At 36.3% G+C, this 24,300-nt stretch overlaps 1 protein-coding gene across 1 annotated transcript in view; it reads right to left on the bottom strand.

Annotated features, from left to right (window-relative positions):
- LOC137417537 (fibulin-1) overlaps nucleotides 1-24,300 on the bottom strand; it is a 185,830-nt gene that overhangs the window by 115,968 nt on the left and 45,562 nt on the right. The window contains exon 7 of the mRNA XM_068103466.2: nucleotides 21,430-21,507. Coding sequence (XP_067959567.2) covers nucleotides 21,430-21,507 — 78 coding nt within the window. The remainder of the gene's footprint in view (nucleotides 1-21,429; nucleotides 21,508-24,300) is intronic.

Here is a 24,300-nt window from a genome sequence, read left to right on the forward strand (position 1 = left end):
GAGAATTACTTCAAATTATTGCAGAGAATTACTTCTAATTCTTGTCGAGAATTACTTCAAATTATTGCAGAGAATTACTTCTAATTCTTGCAGAGAATTACTTCTCATTATTGCAGAGAATTACTTCTAATTCTTGCAGAGAATTACTTCTAATTCTTGCAGAGAATTACTTCTCATTATTGCAGAGAATTACTTCTAATTATTGCAGAGAATTACTTCTAATTATTGCAGAGAATTACTTCTAATTATTGCAGAGAATTACTTCTAATTATTGCAGAGAATTACTTCTAATTCTTGCGGAGAATTAATTCTAATTATTGCAGAGAATTACTTCTAATTCTTGAACAAAATTACTTCTAATTCTTGCAGAGAATTACTTCTAATTCTTGCAGAGAATTACTTCGAATTCTTGCAGAGAATTGCTTCTAATTCTTGCAGAGAATTACTTCTAATTCTTGCAGAGAATTACTTCAAATTATTGCAGAGAATTACTTCAAATTATTGCAGAGAATTACTTCTAATTGTTGTCGAGAATTACTTGAAATTATTGCAGAGAATTACTTCTAATTCTTGTCGAGAATTACTTCAAATTATTGCAGAGAATTACTTCTAATTCTTGCAGAGAATTACTTCTAATTCTTGCAGAGAATTACTTCTCATTATTGCAGAGAATTACTTCTAATTATTGCAGAGAATTACTTCTAATTATTGCAGAGAATTACTTCTAATTATTGCAGAGAATTACTTCTAATTCTTGCAGAGAATTACTTCTCATCATTGCAGAGAATTACTTCTAATTCTTGCAGAGAATTACTTCTAATTATTGCAGAGAATTACTTCAAATTATTGCAGAGAATTACTTCTAATTCTTGCAGAGAATTACTTCTAATTCTTGCAGAGAATTACTTCCAATTCTTGCAGAGAATTACTTCTAATTATTGCAGAGAATTACTTCAAATTATTGCAGGGAATTACTTCTAATTATTGCAGAGAATTACTTCTAATTATTGCAGAGAATTACTTCTAATTCTTGCAGAGAATTACTTCTAATTATTGCAGAGAATTACTTCTAATTCTTCCAGAGAATTACTTCTAATTATTGCAGAAAATTGCTTCTAATTATTGCAGAGAATTACTTCCAATTCTTGCAGAGAATTACTTCTAATTCTTGCAGAGAATTATTTCCAATTCTTGCAGAGAATTACTTCTAATTCTTGCAGAAAATTACTTCTAATTCTTGCAGATAATTACTTCTAATTCTTGCAGAGAATTACTTCTAATTTTTGCAGAGAATTACTTCAAATTATTGCAGAGAATTACTTCTAATTCTTGTCGAGAATTACTTCAAATTATTGCAGAGAATTACTTCTAATTCTTGCAGAGAATTCTAATTCTTGCGGAGAATTAATTCTAATTATTGCAGAGAATTACTTCTAATTCTTGAAGAAAATTACTTCTAATTCTTGCAGAGAATTACTTCTAATTCTTGCAGAGAATTACTTCGAATTCTTGCAGAGAATTACTTCTAATTCTTGCAGAGAATTACTTCTAATTCTTGCAGAGAATTACTTCTAATTATTGCAGAGACTTACTTCGAATTCTTGCAGAGAATTACTTCGAATTCTTGCAGAGAATTACTTCTAATTCTTGCAGAGAATTACTTCGAATTCTTGCAGAGAATTACTTCGAATTCTTGCAGAGAATTACTTCAAATTCTTGCAGAGAATTACTTCTAATTATTGCAGAGAATTACTTCCAATTCTTGCAGAGAATTACTTCAAATTATTGCAGAGAATTACTTCTAATTCTTGCAGAGAATTACTTCAAATTCTTGCAGAGAATTACTTCTAATTCTTGCAGAGAATTACTTCAAATTCTTGCAGAGAATTACTTCTAATTATTGCAGAGAATTACTTCTAATTATTGCAGAGACTTACTTCTCATTATTGCAGAGAATTACCTCTAATTCTTGCAGAGAATTACTTCTAATTCTTGCAGAGAATTACTTCTCATTATTGCAGAGAATTACTTCAAATTATTGCAGAGAATTACTTCTAATTATTGCAGAGAATTACTTCTAATTCTTGCAGAGAATTACTTCTCATTATTGCAGAGAATTACTTCTAATTCTTGCAGAGAATTACTTCTAATTATTGCAGAGAATTACTTCAAATTATTGCAGAGAATTACTTCTAATTCTTGCAGAGAATTACTTCCAATTATTGCAGAGAATTACTTCCAATTCTTGCAGAGAATTACTTCAAATTATTGCAGAGAATTACTTCTAATTCTTGCAGAGAATTACTTCTAATTCTTGCAGAGAATTACTTCAAATTCTTGCAGAGAATTACTTCTAATTATTGCAGAGAATTACTTCTAATTATTGCAGAGACTTACTTCTCATTATTGCAGAGAATTACTTCTAATTATTGCAGAGAATTACTTCTAATTATTGCAGAGACTTACTTCTCATTATTGCAGAGAATTACTTCTAATTATTGCAGAGAATTACTTCAAATTATTGCAGAGAATTACTTCAAATTATTGCAGAGAATTACTTCAAATTATTGCAGAGAATTACTTCAAATTATTGCAGAGAATTACTTCAAATTATTGCAGAGAATTACTTCAAATTATTGCAGAGAATTACTTCAAATTATTGCAGAGAATTACTTCAAATTATTGCAGAGAATTACTTCAAATTATTGCACAGAATTACTTCTAATTCTTGCAGAGAATTACTTCTAATTATTGCAGAGACTTACTTCTAATTATTGCAGAGAATTACTTCGAATTATTGCAGAGAATTACTTCTAATTATTGCAGAGAATTACTTCTAATTATTGCAGAGAATTACTTCTAATTCTTGCAGAGAATTACTTCTAATTATTGCAGAGAATTACTTCTAATTATTGCAGAGAATTACTTCTAATTATTGCAGAAAATTACTTCTAATTATTGCAGAGAATTACTTCCAATTCTTGCAGAGAATTACTTCTAATTCTTGCAGAGAATTATTTCCAATTCTTGCAGAGAATTACTTCTAATTCTTGCAGAAAATTACTTCTAATTCTTGCAGAGAATTACTTCTAATTATTGCAGAAAATTACTTCTAATTCTTGCAGAGAATTACTTCTAATTCTTGAAGAGAATTACTTCTAATTCTTGCAGAGAATTACTTCTAATTATTGCAGAGAATTACTTCTAATTATTGCAGAGAATTACTTCCAATTATTGCAGAGAATTACTTCTAATTCTTGCAGAGAATTACTTATAATTATTGCAGAGAATTAATTCTAATTATTGCAGAGAATTACTTCTAATTCTTGCAGAAAATTACTTCTAATTCTTGCAGAGAATTACTTCTAATTCTTGCAGAGAATTACTTCTAATTTTTGCAGAGAATTACTTCAAATTATTGCAGAGAATTACTTCAAATTATTGCAGAGAATTACTTCTAATTCTTGTCGAGAATTACTTCAAATTATTGCAGAGAATTACTTCTAATTCTTGCAGAGAATTACTTCTCATTATTGCAGAGAATTACTTCTAATTCTTGCAGAGAATTACTTGTAATTCTTGCAGAGAATTACTTCTCATTATTGCAGAGAATTACTTCAAATTATTGCAGAGAATTACTTCTAATTATTGCAGAGAATTACTTCTAATTCTTGCAGAGAATTACTTCTCATTATTGCAGAGAATTACTTGTAATTCTTGCAGAGAATTACTTCTAATTATTGCAGCGAATTACTTCAAATTATTGCAGAGAATTACTTCTAATTCTTGCAGAGAATTACTTCCAATTATTGCAGAGAATTACTTCCAATTCTTGCAGAGAATTACTTCAAATTATTGCAGAGAATTACTTCTAATTCTTGCAGAGAATTACTTCAAATTCTTGCAGAGAATTACTTCTAATTATTGCAGAGAATTACTTCTAATTATTGCAGAGACTTACTTCTCATTATTGCAGAGAATTACTTCTAATTATTGCAGAGAATTACTTCAAATTATTGCAGAGAATTACTTCAAATTATTGCAGAGAATTACTTCTAATTATTGCAGAGAATTACTTCAAATTATTGCAGAGAATTACTTCAAATTATTGCACAGAATTACTTCTAATTCTTGCAGAGAATTACTTCTAATTATTGCAGAGACTTACTTCTAATTATTGCAGAGAATTACTTCGAATTATTGCAGAGAATTACTTCTAATTATTGCAGAGAATTACTTCTAATTATTGCAGAGAATTACTTCTAATTCTTGCAGAGAATTACTTCTAATTATTGCAGAGAATTACTTCTAATTATTGCAGAGAATTACTTCTTATTATTGCAGAAAATTACTTCTAATTATTGCAGAGAATTACTTCCAATTCTTGCAGAGAATTACTTCTAATTCTTGCAGAGAATTATTTCCAATTCTTGCAGAGAATTACTTCTAATTCTTGCAGAAAATTACTTCTAATTCTTGCAGAGAATTACTTCTAATTATTGCAGAAAATTACTTCTAATTCTTGCAGAGAATTACTTCTAATTCTTGCAGAGAATTACTTCTAATTATTGCAGAGAATTACTTCTAATTATTGCAGAGAATTACTTCCAATTATTGCAGAGAATTACTTCTAATTCTTGCAGAGAATTACTTATAATTATTGCAGAGAATTAATTCTAATTATTGCAGAGAATTACTTCTAATTCTTGCAGAAAATTACTTCTAATTCTTGCAGAGAATTACTTCAAATTCTTGCAGAGAATTACTTCTAATTTTTGCAGAGAATTACTTCAAATTATTGCAGAGAATTACTTCAAATTATTGCAGAGAATTACTTCAAATTATTGCAGAGAATTACTTCTAATTCTTGTCGAGAATTACTTCAAATTATTGCAGAGAATTACTTCTAATTCTTGCAGAGAATTACTTCTCATTATTGCAGAGAATTACTTCTAATTCTTGCAGAGAATTACTTCTAATTCTTGCAGAGAATTACTTCTAATTCTTGCAGAGAATTACTTCTCATTATTGCAGAGAATTACTTCTAATTATTGCAGAGAATTACTTCTAATTATTGCAGAGAATTACTTCTAATTATTGCAGAGAATTACTTCTAATTCTTGCAGAGAATTACTTCTCATTATTGCAGAGAATTACTTCTAATTATTGCAGAGAATTACTTCTAATTATTGCAGAGAATTACTTCTAATTATTGCAGAGAATTACTTCTAATTCTTGCAGAGAATTACTTCTCATTATTGCAGAGAATTACTTCTAATTATTGCAGAGAATTACTTCTAATTATTGTAGAGAATTACTTCTAATTATTGCAGAGAATTACTTCTAATTCTTGCAGAGAATTACTTCTAATTCTTGCAGAGAATTACTTCTCATTCTTGCAGAGAATTACTTCTAATTATTGCAGAGAATTACTTCAAATTATTGCAGAGAATTACTTCAAATTATTGCAGAGAATTAATTCTAATTCTTGCAGAGAATTACTTCGAATTCTTGCAGAGAATTACCTCCAATTCTTGCAGAGAATTACTTCTAATTATTGCAGAGAATTACTTCAAATTATTGCAGGGAATTACTTCTAATTATTGCAGAGAATTACTTCTAATTATTGCAGAGAATTACTTCTAATTCTTGCAGAGAATTACTTCTAATTATTGCAGAGAATTACTTCTAATTATTGCAGAGAATTACTTCTAATTCTTCCAGAGAATTACTTCTAATTATTGCAGAAAATTACTTCTAATTATTGCAGAGAATTACTTCCAATTCTTGCAGAGAATTACTTCTAATTCTTGCAGAGAATTATTTCCAATTCTTGCAGAGAATTACTTCTAATTCTTGCAGAAAATTACTTCTAATTCTTGCAGGGAATTACTTCTAATTATTGCAGAAAATTACTTCTAATTCTTGCAGAGAATTACTTCTAATTCTTGCAGAGAATTACTTCTAATTATTGCAGAGAATTACTTCTAATTATTGCAGAGAATTACTTCCAATTATTGCAGAGAATTACTTCTAATTCTTGCAGAGAATTACTTTTAATTATTGCAGAGAATTCATTCTAATTATTGCAGAGAATTACTTCTAATTCTTGCAGAAAATTACTTCTAATTCTTGCAGAGAATTACTTCTAATTCTTGCAGAGAATTACTTCTAATTCTTGCAGAGAATTACTTCAAATTATTGCAGAGAATTACTTCTAATTCTTGTCGAGAATTACTTCAAATTATTGCAGAGGATTACTTCTAATTCTTGCAGAGAATTCTAATTCTTGCGGAGAATTAATTCTAATTATTGCAGAGAATTACTTCGAATTCTTGCAGAGAATTACTTCTAATTCTTGCAGAGAATTACTTCGAATTCTTGCAGAGAATTACTTCGAATTCTTGCAGAGAATTACTTCTAATTCTTGCAGAGAATTACTTCAAATTCTTGCAGAGAATTACTTCTAATTATTGCAGAGAATTACTTCTAATTATTGCAGAGAATTACTTCTAATTATTGCAGAGAATTACTTCTAATTCTTGCAGAGAATTACTTCTAATTCTTGCAGAGAATTACTTCTAATTATTGCAGAGAATTACTTCTAATTATTGCAGAGACTTACTTCTCTTTATTGCAGAGAATTACTTCTAATTCTTGCAGAGAATTACTTCTAATTATTGCAGAGAATTACTTCTAATTATTGCAGAGAATTACTTCTAATTATTGCAGAAAATTACTTCTAATTATTGCAGAGAATTACTTCCAATTCTTGCAGAGAATTACTTCTAATTCTTGCAGAGAATTATTTCCAATTCTTGCAGAGAATTACTTCTAATTCTTGCAGAAAATTACTTCTAATTCTTGCAGAGAATTACTTCTAATTATTGCAGAAAATTACTTCTAATTCTTGCAGAGAATTACTTCTAATTCTTGCAGAGAATTACTTCTAATTATTGCAGAGAATTACTTCTAATTATTGCAGAGAATTACTTCCAATTATTGCAGAGAATTACTTCTAATTCTTGCAGATAATTACTTATAATTATTGAAGAGAATTAATTCTAATTATTGCAGAGAATTACTTCTAATTCTTGCAGAAAATTACTTCTAATTCTTGCAGAGAATTACTTCTAATTCTTGCAGAGAATTACTTCTAATTTTTGCAGAGAATTACTTCAAATTATTGCAGAGAATTACTTCAAATTATTGCAGAGAATTACTTCTAATTCTTGCAGAGAATTACTTCTAATTCTTGCAGAGAATTACTTCCAATTCTTGCAGAGAATTACTTCTAATTATTGCAGAGAATTACTTCTAATTATTGCAGAGAATTACTTCAAATTATTGCAGAGAATTACTTCTAATTATTGCAGAGAATTACTTCTAATTATTGCACAGAATTACTTCTAATTCTTGCAGAGAATTACTTCTAATTATTGCAGAGAATTACTTCTAATTCTTCCAGAGAATTACTTCTAATTATTGCAGAAAATTACTTCTAATTATTGCAGAGAATTACTTCCAATTCTTGCAGAGAATTACTTCTAATTCTTGCAGAGAATTATTTCCAATTCTTGCAGAGAATTACTTCTAATTCTTGCAGAAAATTACTTCTAATTCTTGCAGAGAATTACTTCTAATTATTGCAGAAAATTACTTCTAATTCTTGCAGAGAATTACTTCTAATTCTTGCAGAGAATTACTTCTAATTATTGCAGAGAATTACTTCTAATTATTGCAGAGAATTACTTCCAATTATTGCAGAGAATTACTTCTAATTCTTGCAGAGAATTACTTATAATTATTGCAGAGAATTCATTCTAATTATTGCAGAGAATTACTTCTAATTCTTGCAGAAAATTACTTCTAATTCTTGCAGAGAATTACTTCTAATTTTTGCAGAGAATTACTTCAAATTATTGCAGAGAATTACTTCTAATTCTTGTCGAGAATTACTTCAAATTATTGCAGAGAATTACTTCTAATTCTTGCAGAGATTTCTAATTCTTGCGGAGAATTAATTCTAATTATTGCAGAGAATTACTTCTAATTCTTGAAGAAAATTACTTCTAATTCTTGCAGAGAATTACTTCTAATTATTGCAGAGAATTACTTCTAATTATTGCAGAGAATTACTTCTAATTATTGCAGAGAATTACTTCTAATTATTGCAGAGAATTACTTCTAATTATTGCAGAGAATTACTTCTAATTCTTGCAGAGAATTACTTCTAATTATTGCAGAGAATTACTTCTAATTATTGCAGAGAATTACTTCTAATTATTGCAGAAAATTACTTCTAATTATTGCAGAGAATTACTTCCAATTCTTGCAGAGAATTACTTCTAATTCTTGCAGAAAATTATTTCCAATTCTTGCAGAGAATTACTTCTAATTATTGCAGAAAATTACTTCTAATTCTTGCAGAGAATTACTTCTAATTATTGCAGAGAATTACTTCTAATTCTTGCAGAGAATTACTTCTAATTCTTGCAGAGAATTACTTCTAATTCTTGCAGAGAATTACTTCTAATTATTGCAGAGAATTACTTCTAATTATTGCAGAGAATTACTTCCAATTATTGCAGAGAATTACTTCTAATTCTTGCAGAGAATTACTTATAATTATTGCAGAGAATTAATTCTAATTATTGCAGAGAATTACTTCTAATTCTTGCAGAAAATTACTTCTAATTCTTGCAGAGAATTACTTCTAATTCTTGCAGAGAATTACTTCTAATTCTTGCAGAGAATTACTTCTAATTTTTGCAGAGAATTACTTCAAATTCTTGCAGAGAATTACTTCAAATTATTGCAGAGAATTACTTCTAATTCTTGTCGAGAATTACTTCAAATTATTGCAGAGAATTACTTCTAATTCTTGCAGAGAATTACTTCTCATTATTGCAGAGAATTACTTCTAATTCTTGCAGAGAATTACTTCTAATTCTTGCAGAGAATTACTTCTCATTATTGCAGAGAATTACTTCTAATTATTGCAGAGAATTACTTCTAATTATTGCAGAGAATTACTTCTAATTATTGCAGAGAATTACTTCTAATTATTGCAGAGAATTACTTCTAATTCTTGCGGAGAATTAATTCTAATTATTGCAGAGAATTACTTCTAATTCTTGAACAAAATTACTTCTAATTCTTGCAGAGAATTACTTCTAATTCTTGCAGAGAATTACTTCGAATTCTTGCAGAGAATTACTTCTAATTCTTGCAGAGAATTACTTCTAATTCTTGCAGAGAATTACTTCAAATTATTGCAGAGAATTACTTCAAATTATTGCAGAGAATTACTTCTAATTGTTGTCGAGAATTACTTGAAATTATTGCAGAGAATTACTTCTAATTCTTGTCGAGAATTACTTCAAATTATTGCAGAGAATTACTTCTAATTCTTGCAGAGAATTACTTCTAATTCTTGCAGAGAATTACTTCTCATTATTGCAGAGAATTACTTCTAATTATTGCAGAGAATTACTTCTAATTATTGCAGAGAATTACTTCTAATTATTGCAGAGAATTACTTCTAATTCTTGCAGAGAATTACTTCTCATCATTGCAGAGAATTACTTCTAATTCTTGCAGAGAATTACTTCTAATTATTGCAGAGAATTACTTCAAATTATTGCAGAGAATTACTTCTAATTCTTGCAGAGAATTACTTCTAATTCTTGCAGAGAATTACTTCCAATTCTTGCAGAGAATTACTTCTAATTATTGCAGAGAATTACTTCAAATTATTGCAGGGAATTACTTCTAATTATTGCAGAGAATTACTTCTAATTATTGCAGAGAATTACTTCTAATTCTTGCAGAGAATTACTTCTAATTATTGCAGAGAATTACTTCTAATTCTTCCAGAGAATTACTTCTAATTATTGCAGAAAATTGCTTCTAATTATTGCAGAGAATTACTTCCAATTCTTGCAGAGAATTACTTCTAATTCTTGCAGAGAATTATTTCCAATTCTTGCAGAGAATTACTTCTAATTCTTGCAGAAAATTACTTCTAATTCTTGCAGATAATTACTTCTAATTCTTGCAGAGAATTACTTCTAATTTTTGCAGAGAATTACTTCAAATTATTGCAGAGAATTACTTCTAATTCTTGTCGAGAATTACTTCAAATTATTGCAGAGAATTACTTCTAATTCTTGCAGAGAATTCTAATTCTTGCGGAGAATTAATTCTAATTATTGCAGAGAATTACTTCTAATTCTTGAAGAAAATTACTTCTAATTCTTGCAGAGAATTACTTCTAATTCTTGCAGAGAATTACTTCGAATTCTTGCAGAGAATTACTTCTAATTCTTGCAGAGAATTACTTCTAATTCTTGCAGAGAATTACTTCTAATTATTGCAGAGACTTACTTCGAATTCTTGCAGAGAATTACTTCGAATTCTTGCAGAGAATTACTTCTAATTCTTGCAGAGAATTACTTCGAATTCTTGCAGAGAATTACTTCGAATTCTTGCAGAGAATTACTTCAAATTCTTGCAGAGAATTACTTCTAATTATTGCAGAGAATTACTTCCAATTCTTGCAGAGAATTACTTCAAATTATTGCAGAGAATTACTTCTAATTCTTGCAGAGAATTACTTCAAATTCTTGCAGAGAATTACTTCTAATTCTTGCAGAGAATTACTTCAAATTCTTGCAGAGAATTACTTCTAATTATTGCAGAGAATTACTTCTAATTATTGCAGAGACTTACTTCTCATTATTGCAGAGAATTACCTCTAATTCTTGCAGAGAATTACTTCTAATTCTTGCAGAGAATTACTTCTCATTATTGCAGAGAATTACTTCAAATTATTGCAGAGAATTACTTCTAATTATTGCAGAGAATTACTTCTAATTCTTGCAGAGAATTACTTCTCATTATTGCAGAGAATTACTTCTAATTCTTGCAGAGAATTACTTCTAATTATTGCAGAGAATTACTTCAAATTATTGCAGAGAATTACTTCTAATTCTTGCAGAGAATTACTTCCAATTATTGCAGAGAATTACTTCCAATTCTTGCAGAGAATTACTTCAAATTATTGCAGAGAATTACTTCTAATTCTTGCAGAGAATTACTTCTAATTCTTGCAGAGAATTACTTCAAATTCTTGCAGAGAATTACTTCTAATTATTGCAGAGAATTACTTCTAATTATTGCAGAGACTTACTTCTCATTATTGCAGAGAATTACTTCTAATTATTGCAGAGAATTACTTCTAATTATTGCAGAGACTTACTTCTCATTATTGCAGAGAATTACTTCTAATTATTGCAGAGAATTACTTCAAATTATTGCAGAGAATTACTTCAAATTATTGCAGAGAATTACTTCAAATTATTGCAGAGAATTACTTCAAATTATTGCAGAGAATTACTTCAAATTATTGCAGAGAATTACTTCAAATTATTGCAGAGAATTACTTCAAATTATTGCAGAGAATTACTTCAAATTATTGCAGAGAATTACTTCAAATTATTGCACAGAATTACTTCTAATTCTTGCAGAGAATTACTTCTAATTATTGCAGAGACTTACTTCTAATTATTGCAGAGAATTACTTCGAATTATTGCAGAGAATTACTTCTAATTATTGCAGAGAATTACTTCTAATTATTGCAGAGAATTACTTCTAATTCTTGCAGAGAATTACTTCTAATTATTGCAGAGAATTACTTCTAATTATTGCAGAGAATTACTTCTAATTATTGCAGAAAATTACTTCTAATTATTGCAGAGAATTACTTCCAATTCTTGCAGAGAATTACTTCTAATTCTTGCAGAGAATTATTTCCAATTCTTGCAGAGAATTACTTCTAATTCTTGCAGAAAATTACTTCTAATTCTTGCAGAGAATTACTTCTAATTATTGCAGAAAATTACTTCTAATTCTTGCAGAGAATTACTTCTAATTCTTGAAGAGAATTACTTCTAATTCTTGCAGAGAATTACTTCTAATTATTGCAGAGAATTACTTCTAATTATTGCAGAGAATTACTTCCAATTATTGCAGAGAATTACTTCTAATTCTTGCAGAGAATTACTTATAATTATTGCAGAGAATTAATTCTAATTATTGCAGAGAATTACTTCTAATTCTTGCAGAAAATTACTTCTAATTCTTGCAGAGAATTACTTCTAATTCTTGCAGAGAATTACTTCTAATTTTTGCAGAGAATTACTTCAAATTATTGCAGAGAATTACTTCAAATTATTGCAGAGAATTACTTCTAATTCTTGTCGAGAATTACTTCAAATTATTGCAGAGAATTACTTCTAATTCTTGCAGAGAATTACTTCTCATTATTGCAGAGAATTACTTCTAATTCTTGCAGAGAATTACTTGTAATTCTTGCAGAGAATTACTTCTCATTATTGCAGAGAATTACTTCAAATTATTGCAGAGAATTACTTCTAATTATTGCAGAGAATTACTTCTAATTCTTGCAGAGAATTACTTCTCATTATTGCAGAGAATTACTTGTAATTCTTGCAGAGAATTACTTCTAATTATTGCAGCGAATTACTTCAAATTATTGCAGAGAATTACTTCTAATTCTTGCAGAGAATTACTTCCAATTATTGCAGAGAATTACTTCCAATTCTTGCAGAGAATTACTTCAAATTATTGCAGAGAATTACTTCTAATTCTTGCAGAGAATTACTTCAAATTCTTGCAGAGAATTACTTCTAATTATTGCAGAGAATTACTTCTAATTATTGCAGAGACTTACTTCTCAATATTGCAGAGAATTACTTCTAATTATTGCAGAGAATTACTTCTAATTATTGCAGAGACTTACTTCTCATTATTGCAGAGAATTACTTCTAATTATTGCAGAGAATTACTTCAAATTATTGCAGAGAATTACTTCAAATTATTGCAGAGAATTACTTCAAATTATTGCAGAGAATTACTTCAAATTATTGCACAGAATTACTTCTAATTCTTGCAGAGAATTACTTCTAATTATTGCAGAGACTTACTTCTAATTATTGCAGAGAATTACTTCGAATTATTGCAGAGAATTACTTCTAATTATTGCAGAGAATTACTTCTAATTATTGCAGAGAATTACTTCTAATTATTGCAGAGAATTACTTCTAATTATTGCAGAGCATTACTTCTAATTATTGCAGAGAATTACTTCTACTTCTTCTAATTCTTGTAGAGAATTACTACTAATTATTGCAGAGAATTACTTCTACTTCTTCTAATTATTGCAGAGCATTACTTCTAATTATTGCAGAGAATTACTTCTACTTCTTCTAATTCTTGTAGAGAATTACTACTAATTATTGCAGAGAATTACTTCTACTTCTAATTCTTGTAGAGAATTACTACTAATTATTGCAGAGAATTCCTTCTCATTATTGCAGAGAATTACTTCTACTTCTTCTAATTCTTGCAGAGAATTACTTCTCATTCTTGCAGAGAATTATTTATATTTCTACTAATTCTTGCAGAGAATTACCTCTAATTCCGTTAGTTCTTACAGAGAATTGCTTCTAATTCTTATAATTCTTGCAGAGAATTACTTATAAATTTTCTCACTTTTTCTTTTTTTTTCTCTTTTTTTTGTATACAGCATCGAGGCATCGAGGCATCTTTTCAAAGAGCTAATTAAAAATCAGGTTATATTTTATGATTACAATGATAATTTATGCAAATTATTTGCATTGTTCATTATTTGCATTGTTCATTAAATACAGTTTTCGGTATTTAATGCTAATTATTATATTTACAAGGGGGGGTGGACACTTATCCAACCAAGATATTCTCGTTTTGTATTTTTAATTAATTTTCTGAAATTTGTGGAATTTGTTTTTCACTTGGAAGTTGTGGGTTACGATGTGTAAATAAAGGTGGAACTAGAACAACACTCTTCAACATCATGACGTCGACCGATATGCCTCCACCCACATTATTACATCATTATAATACTTGTACCAAGTTTGATTTGATTTAAATCCATTCAGCTGTTCTCAAGGTGTCACATTTTTACCTGACATGATCTCTGACCTTTGACCCCAGGACGCCAAAATGTAATCAGTTAATCTTTACATCATTATTCATATCTGTACCAAGTTTGAATTAGATCACTTCAGCCGTTCTCAAGTTGTATACCTATAACAGACTTTGACTTTTGACCTCCTGGCCCCAAATTATAATCACTTAATCTTTATATCAACATACAAACATGTATCAAGTTTGAATTCGATCACCTCAGCCGTTCCCAAGTTATAGACATATTACAGACTTTGACCTTTGCCCTTTGCCCCCAAAATCTAATGAGTTAATCTTTAAATCATTAAACATATCTGTACCAAGTTTGAATTTGATAACTTCAGCCGTTCTCAAGTTATAGACATATTACAGACTTGACCTTTGACCTCTTGACCCCAAAATCTAATCAGTTCATCTCTACATCATCTATCTATAATTCCATTAATCTCTGTGTGTATGTGTGTATGTGTGTATGTGTGTATGTGTGTATGTGTGTATGTTTGTCTGTGACCGCTGTTTCTCGACAACCACGGGTCCGATATACTTTAAACTTGCCAGGTATATTGCTGGGGACCCGAGGATGTGCCTTTTCAAGGTTTGAAATTAATCGGACAAGTACTTACCGAGCTATGGCGATTTAGCCGTTCGCCGTTCGCTTTGGCGTTGCGAATGGACCAAACCATTGCATGTAAATAGAGGGGGGGGGGTTCTGTGGTCGTTGCGAATGGACCAAACCATTCATGTAAATAGAGGGGGGGGGGGGTTCTGTGGTCGTTACTGCCACGTGGTTTCAAAGTTTTTTTTTGTTGTTGTTGTTTGCACGCATGTTTTTTTGCACCCACGTACGGGCACGCCCTAGGATGTTTACACACACACACCCCTACACAAATTTTTTTTTTTTTTTTTTTTGGCAAGGAACGGGCACCCACGTACGGGCACGTCCTAGCTTATATATAGTACGGGCATGCCCTAGTTATAGATAAATGTACCAAATTTGGTCAGAATCCCATCAATGTTTTTTATATTTTTATTTTTGTACTAGCCGAAGTACCCGGCATTGCCGGGCGGGGGAGGGGAGGGGAGGGGAATGGGGGAGAGGGGAGAAGAGTGGGAGGGGGAGGGGGAGAGGGGAGAAGAGGGGGGATGGAGGAAAGGGGGGGAGGGGGAAAGGGAGGGGGAGGGGGAAAAGGGGGGGAGGGGGAAATGGAGGGGGGAGGGGGAAAAGGGAGGGGGAGGGGGGAAGGGAGGGGGAGGGGGAAAATGGAGGGGGAGGGGGGAGGGGAGAAGGGGAGGGGTAGGGTGGAGGGGGTAGGTTGGAGGGGGAAGGGAGGGGGAGAAGGAGGGGGGAGGGGGAAGGGGGAGGGAAGGGGATGGCCAGTCAACAATGACGTTGCAGTTCTCATGGTCGGAGAGCAGCACAACAATCGGACATAGTCCTGCATATTCGCAACAGCACGAAGTGGGTTTTTGAGACTCACCGATCCTGTGACGTCCTCCAGTACCGGCGTTGCCGGGCTGGGGAAGGGAGACCCGTACATTCCCAACCCGTACATTCGCCCTCTCGACTCAAGCTCACTCGGACAAAAGCCTCACACAAATTACACCATGAAGGCCCAATGGTCATGTCTATGCCACAAATCACGGGCGCATTGAATTGAAAATATATAGAACGCTCATACTCCGTGAAAAGTGTAGCCGCCGTGTCGCCATCTTGGTCAGCACGACTCGACCAACTCACTTCGCGGATCTCGTTTTGTGCGGCAATAAACTGCTCCAATCGGTGATGGAAGGGTTGTGGAAAGACGTTTCACAGCTGTTTCAAAGACATTTAATTCATATCGCACAAAATCGATACAAAACACGATCGCATAAAAGGTGAAAAAACGTGTGACATGTGACGGGATGGAACATCACGTGATCGCTCTGAGCGAATCAGTCTGGCGGCGGGAATGGAACATCACGTGATCGCTCTGAGCGAATTAGCGAGCTGCTCTGGAACCGGCTGAGATTAGCGGGTACTTCGCTGAAATGCGCTGAGGTAAATATGAATAAAAAATATGGATCTCGTCAAATATGGTCTCGGCCATGTTCGTCCCAGGCTCAATGGCTATGTCTATGCCAAATATCAAGTACGTGAGCCTCTCCGTTTAGGAGTCTATCGGTAACATTACACACACACACACACACACACACACACACACACACACACACACACACACACACACACACACACACACACACACACACAAACTGTGTTTTATAGATATAGATACAGAATCGAGGCTCGTATAAGAGCTAACACATTGAACCCGAAAACATGCACAGACACATAAAACATACAATGAAGGGAGTGGGAGACAAGAGGGGAAGAGAGGGAAACACACAAGCACAAAAAGAGAAGAGAACAGGGATTTCGGTAGATCTGTGGAAGGGGGAGGGTTGGGGGAGGAGCGAGGGGTACATGGTATATAGCAAATGAACACTTCTAGGAATTTCAGGCAAGAAGTTGGGGATTTAAAGAGGTGGATTTGGGGTGTTTAACGGGGATAGAAAAGATCAAGATTTTGGATGGGGAAGATAAGAGAATAAGAGATGGTGGTGAACAGCTGTTTTAAAGACCTGGAGGGAGGAGTGGGATTGAAGAGCATGAGGTAGTTTGTTCCAGACGTGGGAGAAAAGAGGAAGGAAGGAGTGAAGGTGAGCAGAGAGTCTTGATTTTGGCTGTTTCACCAAAAGAGGGTTGCTCGCAGATCTTGTGCGACCTGTAGGAATATTTGGGGGACAGTGCACAGACAGAGCAGGGGGAGCAAGGCCGGAGAAGAGTCGGTAGAAGACAGAAAGACCTGCCTGCGGTGAGAGAGAGAAAGGCCCTTAGAATCAGCTTCATTCCAGGAGATTACAATGATTCTGAATGCTTTGGTTTCAACCGCGTGAAGCCGAGCTATGTGTGAGGCCGGAGCACCAGCCCAGACGGGAGAACAGTATTCCATTGAGCTGCGGATGAAAGCCTTGTTTGTGTGAGGAACTCAGAAGTGCCCAGAAAGGGCTTCGCATGACGTAGGATGCCCAGTCAGAAACGGGCTTTGGAGGCCAGCTTGGAAATGTGGTTTTCCCAGGAAAGATCATGGTAGATAGGGAGACCCAAAAGCTTGAGTGATAGAACTTCTTCAAGAGGATTGTTCATAAAGTAGATGGGAGGGTTGTCCAGACAGTCTTTTCAGAGAGACAAAGTGAGAGTGTGAGATTTGTCAGGATTGAAAGACATGTTCCACTTGTTTGACCAGTTTGTGATATTGTCCAGGTCTGCAGAGAGTGAAGAGGCTGCTGCCTGCCGATCTGAGGGTTGGGATATGGAGCGGCAGAGAGTGGAGTCATGAGCAAAGAGATAGAAAGGATTCTCCAGAGGGTCGGAGAGATCATTAATAAAGACCAGAAAAAGCACAGGGCCCAGAACACTACCTTGAGGAACTCCTGCCTGAACAGGAAGGGGAGAAAAGAGAATTCCATTCAGGGCCACACGTTGACTGCGACCAGAAAGGATGTCTGCAAGCCATGCGTGGAGGTTTCCATGGATACCATAGGAGGAGAGTTTGGTGAGCAGAGCTGGGTGCCAGACCGTATCGAAGGCATGAGATATGTCAAGGGAGACAGCTCTGATTTCATGTTGGCATTGAGGACGTCCATCCATTGATACAACAGAAGCATCATGTCCAGAGTAGAATGACCTGGTCTGAATCCAAATTGATGATCCGAGATCAAGCCATTGGAGAAGAGGAAGGATTCGATGTCTCTCCGAAAAGATCGACTGGACAACCCTCCCATCTACTTTCTCAACAATCCTCTCCAAGAAGTTCTGTCGCTCAAGCTTTTGGGTCTCAATATCTGCCATGATCTTTCTTGGGAAAACCACATTTCCAAGCTGGCCTCCAAAGCCAGTCGCCGACTGGGCATCCTCCGTCGTGCGAAGTCCTTCCTCGGCACACCTGAGCTCCTCACCACATACAAGGCTTTCATCCGCAGCTCAATGGAATACTGTTCTCCCCTATGGGCCGGTGCTCCTGCCTCACACCTAGCTCGGCTTCACGCTGTTGAAACCAAAGCTTTCAGAATTATTGGAATCTCCCGCGATGAAGCTATCTCTGAGGGCCTTTCACTCACTCACCGCAGGCAGGTAGGTGGTCTTTCTGTCTTCTACCGACTCCTCTCCGGCCTTGCACCCCCAGCTCTCTCTGTGCTCTGTCCCCCAAATATTCCTACAGGTCGCACAAGATCTGCCAGCAACCCTCTGATGGTTAAACTGCCGAAATCTCGGCTCTCTGCTCACCTTCACTCTTTCATGCCTCTTTTCTCCCGCCTCTGGAACAAACTCCCTCACTCCCTTCAATCCCACTCCTCCCTCCAGGTCTTTAAAACAGCTGTTCACCACCATCTCTTATCTTCCCCCATCCAAAACCTTGATCTTTTCTACCCCCGCTAATTCACCCCAGATCCACCTTGTTTGAAATTCCAACTTCTTTCCTGGAAGTCCTGGCCGTGTCCATATGTTTTATACCTCTCCCACCCCCCCCCCCCCCTTCCCATGCCCCACCCCCCAAAGCCCTCGCCCTCTCACAGATCTCTCGATGTCTCCATGTCTCTCGGTCCCTGCTCTCAAATGTTGTGTTTGTGTCCTTCCCCCTCTCTCCCCATCTTGTCTACCGCTCCCGATGTTGTATGTTTTTGTGTCGGTTTGTCTTTCTGTGTGATTAATGTTCGCTCTTTCACGAGCCTCGATCTTGTATACAACAACAACAAAAAAAAAAGAAAAAAAAAAGAAGCGATTATCGATTCCATGACCTTGCTGATTATTGGGAGCAGGCTGATTGGTCTGTAGTTGCAAGGATCTGTTTTTGCACCTTTTTGTGCAAAGCAGTGATGTTGGCTGATTTCCAAGCAGATGGTAGATGACCTTGAGAAAAAGAGAGGGTGAAAAGAACAGAGAGAGTGTGAGATAGAGTGGCAGGGCAAGATTTTAGGACCCGTGGGCTGATGCTGTCTGGTCCAGTTGCAGAATCAGAGTCAAGGTTTGACAGAAACTCCTCCACTTTGTCAGGAGAGAACGACACAGAGTCCAGGAGCAGCTGGGTTCGACTGGGTAAGGTGGGTACAGCGAGAGATGGGTTTGGGACACAAGATTTTGAGGCAAACACAGAGTTGAGGCATTCGGCTTTTTCACGTACGGTGTCAGCTGTGGATCCGTTTGAGGTAAGGGAGGGGATGGAAGGGGAACAAACACCAGAAACAGATTTGACCAAGCACCACCAGGATTTGGAGGAGGGAGACAGGTTTGAGAGTTCAGTCTTGAGAGTAGAGATATAGTTTCCTGGCTCTCCTGAGGGTGGACACACACTTGTTCCGAGCATTGTGAAAGGAACTGAGATTACCTTCATTTTGATTTGCCTTCCAAGACGCAAAGGCAATTTGTTTCAGGGCAACTGCCTCACCACAAGATTATGTGTACCATGGACGGGAGGCAGGGTATGACAACTGAAGACGAGATGGGATAAATCTGTGCATGAGAGAGAGCAGTTTACTTTGGAAGAATTCCCAGGAAGAGTTGATGTCAGAGGCGGTAGAGATGGGAGACCAGTCCAGATGATTGATGGCTGCTTGAAGACCATGCCAGTCAGCCTGAGTGAAATGCCAGACTCGTCGACGCTGAGGAGGCTCTCTGAGAATGGCCAGAGAGCTGTCCACTTTAACAAGCATATGGTCAGATGAACCGATTGGAGCAGAAGAAGAGCAGCAGACATTTGCAGGGAAGTTTGTCATAACCATGTCTCGAAGAGAAGATGCTCCGTTGACTGAGATCCGGGTCAGAAAATTGACAGGTTGTGTCAGTCCCAAAGAGTCCCAAGTCCTTTGCTGAGATGCCATGGCTGGTGAGAGAGGTACCTACACCTAGCCAGCTGGCATAATGACAGTTGAAGTCTCCACATATGAGGAAGAGAGAGTTGGGATGAGTGCATAGAAGTTGGTCCATGTTGTCAGACAGGGAGATGTAAATGGAGTCATCACTGTTTGGTGGACGGTACAACACACATATGAACAAAAGGTGGGAGCGGAGAGGAAGCCGTAGCCAGAGGTACTCCTGGGGGTGAGGTGCAGAGAGGGCAGTGTAAGGAGAGTGAGGAAGAGAGTTTTTGATAAAGATAGCAACCCCACCTCCAGGACGAGGCTCAGGTCTATCATACCGGAGGAGGGAGTAACCAGGAAGAGATATTAAGGAATCAGAGACATCTTGAAGGAGGAAAGTTTCTGTTGAGCAGATCAAGTCTGGATTGTCAGAGGCAACCTGTATGGAGAGATCAATCAGGTTTGAGCGAAGGTTCCGGATGTTTGAGGTCCATACCGTTAAGGAAGAGGGAGGGGGAGCATCGGGTACAGGACAGAGGAGGGGAGGGGTAAGGTAAGATGAGGGGTGAGAGGGGGAGGTAGGGAGAGCTGTTGATAGTGTGTTGGAGATTGCAGAAGGGTTAGGAGAAAGGGAAGGATGAGGAGGACATGAGGTTTGATGGTGATGGGATGAAGCACAGTGAGGGGTTGTTTGAGGAGCAAGAGCAAAGTCAAAGGTTGGAGGAGGTGGAGGTATGAGATAGAAGGGAGAGGAAGCGGGGAGGAGGCAGCTTTGAGGTGGAGGGGTTGGGGGGAGTTTTGAAGGGGAGGGGTAAGGGGGGAGCTTTGAAGGGGAGGGTGAGGGGGGTGTTTTGAAGGGGAGGTCTGAGGGGGGAGTTTAGGAGGGGAGGGGTGAGGGGGAAATTTTGAAAGTGGATGATTAATGAAAAACGAACATTTATTACAAACTGGGTTTATTGTGATTTTCAAGTCAGAGATCCGTTTGAAAACGATAGAGGAGGGGTGAAATGAAGGTGAGTTTAGAGAATGTCGAGAGGAAGAACTGGGAGAGATTTTTTTTTTTTTTGAAGTGGAATTAATTGAAGAGGAAATTGAAAAAAAGCCTTTTAAATAGGAAGAAAAATAATAATAAAACATAATAAACCACTGAATAAAACACTTCACAAGTTATCGAGGTAACAGGATTTTTACCCAACATGACCTCTGACCTTTGGCCTTTGACTTCGTGAACCCAAAATCTAATCAGTTCGTCTTTACCTCATTATACATACCTGCACCAAGTTTGATGAAGATCCCTTCAGCCATTCTCAAGTTATCGCAGTAACGAAAACATATCATGGACGGACAGCCTGATAACATAATGCTTCCGGCGACTTCGTTGGCGGAGGTCTGAAGTCTGATTCTGATTTAATGCATTAATTAAAAAGTCTGAAGAACCAGGTGGAAACCTTGATTGGAACAGTGAAAATAACTCAAAATGACTTTCACTCTTGCAAAACAACCTTGGCAGTGATCACGTTGGACATTGGTGTCAATGTTGTTGCCTCTTGTTTCTTCTGATCCCGCCTCGTCGTTTGGCTCTGGAAAGAAAATTTGGGGAAGTTGAGCATTTAATGAAAACTTCAATGTGGACATAACAACACAATGGCATGGTATTGAGCATCATGTGGTGAACATGACCTGTGTCTCACATGGTGATGATGTCTATGAATTATCCAATGATGTGCAAACAGGAAGTGGGGCCAACAGGAAGTCATTTCAGACACAAAACAGGAAACAATGCCCGAAACTTAACGCCATGATGATGTCCTGATGTCCGCTGCATTACTTATTTTCACTTAAACTGCTAACGGTGTACGTCTCCCACATACTATCTAACCTACTCCAGGCCGGTGTCTAAATCCATCTAAACTATGCTACCTCTGAGCCATCCTATAAACATACAATGAACCCAAATGTGGGCATGCTACCTCTGAGCCATCCAATAAACATACAATGAACACAAAGGTGGGCATGCTACCTCTGAGCCATCCTATAAACATGCAATGAACCCAAAGGGGCATGCTACCGCTGAGCCATCCTATAAACATACAATGAACCCAAATGTGGGCATGCTACCTCTGAGCCATCCTATAAACACACAATGAACCCAAAGGTGGGCATGCTACCACTGACCGGTCCTATAAAAATACAATGAACCCAAAGGGGGGCATGCTACCACTGAGCCATCCTATGAACATACAATGAACCCAAAGGTGGGTATGCTACCTGCAAGCCATCCTATAAACATACAATGAATTCAAAGGTGCGTATGCTACCTCTGAGCCATCCTATAAACATACAATGAACCCAAAGGTAGGTATGCTACCTCTGAGCCATACTATAAATATACAATGAGCCAAAAGGTGGGTATGCTACCTCTGAGCCATCCTATAAACATACAATGAACCCAAAGGTGGGCATGCTACCTCTGAGCCATCCTATAAAAAATACAATGAACCCAAAGGTGGGAATGTTACCTCTGAGCCATCCTATAAACATACAATGAACCCAAAGGTGGGCATGCTACCACTGACCGGTCCTATAAAAATACAATGAACCCAAAGGTGGGCATGCTACCGCTGAGCCATCCTATAAAAATGCAATGAACCCAAAGGTGGGCATGCCACCACTGACCGGTCCTATAAAAATACAATGAACCCAAAGGTGGGCATGCTACCTCTGAGCCATCCTATAAAAATACAATGAACCCAAAGGTGGGAATGCTACCTCTGAGCCATCCTATAAAAATACAATGAACCCAAAGGTGGACATGCTACCTCTGAGCCATCCTATAAAAATACAATGAACCCAAAGGTGGACATGCTTCCTCTGAGCCATCCCATAAACATACAATGAACCCAAAGGTGAGCATGCTACCTCTGAGTCATCCTATAAACATACAATGAACCTAAAAGGTGGGTATACTACTTCTGAGCCATCCTATAAACATACAATGAACCCAAAAGGTGGGTATACTACCTCTGAGCCATCCTATAAACATACAATGAACCCAAAAGGTGAGTATACTACCTCTGAGCCATCCTATAAACATACAATGAGCCCAAAAGGTGGGTATGCTAAACGAGTACAATCCTTCATGCATATGCACACTATTTATTTTATAGATTGTAATGAAAATTGCCAGGTAACAAGGGGAGGAGTTAATTAGAATAAATAGGTAGTTCATTAAATGTATATGTTAAGTTAAATGGTTTTGTTTCTCCTCAAATAGTGATTGTTGAGGTCAATGATGTAGAAAGTGCTTTCTCCCACTTATCTTCACCCCCTTTCGTCCTCCCCATCATCGATGTCATATAAACACCCTCTTGGGTTGGTTGCTCATTGGTTGCTTGGTTCCAACCATGCCCAATGAACTTTGACTGATGATGGAACTTACCAGAACCAACTGTTGGTCGCAGAGAGGAAGACCGAGATACGTGCACATACCGGTTGGAACCGCTTGCTGCGCCATTACCCATGGGAGTATACCAGCCCGAGGTTCTTCACCCTGTTATGTGCCTTTTGATCCTCTCACTTGCCTGGTTTAGAGAGCGTGGTGGTTGTGTGTGCCATTTTGCCTTGCCGACAGAAGGATGAATTGATTACCCTTGGAGGATTAAATTGCTGATAAAATTGCTGATAACTTCTCTCTCTCCTTGATTACTCCATTTGAAAATCTCGTACCAGGATTCTCCTGACTCTGTCACAACGGTATATAATTGAGGCAAAGACAATCTCAGAATTCAACTCTTTTTAAGAATCCAAGCACCCCTCAAATTACAGGGGCCTCTCTCAAATAGCAGACTCAATGGCGTCTGCTCCGGGTCTGACAGGTCGACGGTTTGATTGTGATCCTTGCGCAGTCATACCAAAGACTTTATAAACGGTAAGTGCTGCTTTCTTTTGTGACACTCAGCATTGAGAGGATAGAGCATATGGGCAAACCCCATAGGTTGGCATCCATAGGGAGGAGGAAATACATCCTAAATTGCCCTGCTGAGTACAGAGAGGAAAGCAGCATCAGAAGATAGATGGCCGGATGTTTGTCCAAGTCAAAAGTCAGGTGTTATACAGGTAGACATACATCTTGTGATCCGTAAGCTAAACGCTCTTTCACCTACCTCATTCTTATCCACCCTCTCTGAAAAAATGTCCACTTCTCCCTTCGTTGACCTCCACACCCCTTCCGACCTCACTGACTACTACAACCACACCCTCTCCTCCTGCCTTGACCAACTTGTGCCTGTAAAAACCAAAACAGTTTCTTTCACCCATTCTGCTCCCTGGTTTACCCCTGAACTCCGCCTGATGAAAACTCGTGCTCACCAACT

Source organism: Myxine glutinosa, chromosome 1, assembly GCF_964187855.1.
Source record: "Myxine glutinosa chromosome 1, kmMyxGlut1.1, whole genome shotgun sequence".
NCBI lineage: Eukaryota > Metazoa > Chordata > Myxini > Myxiniformes > Myxinidae > Myxine > Myxine glutinosa.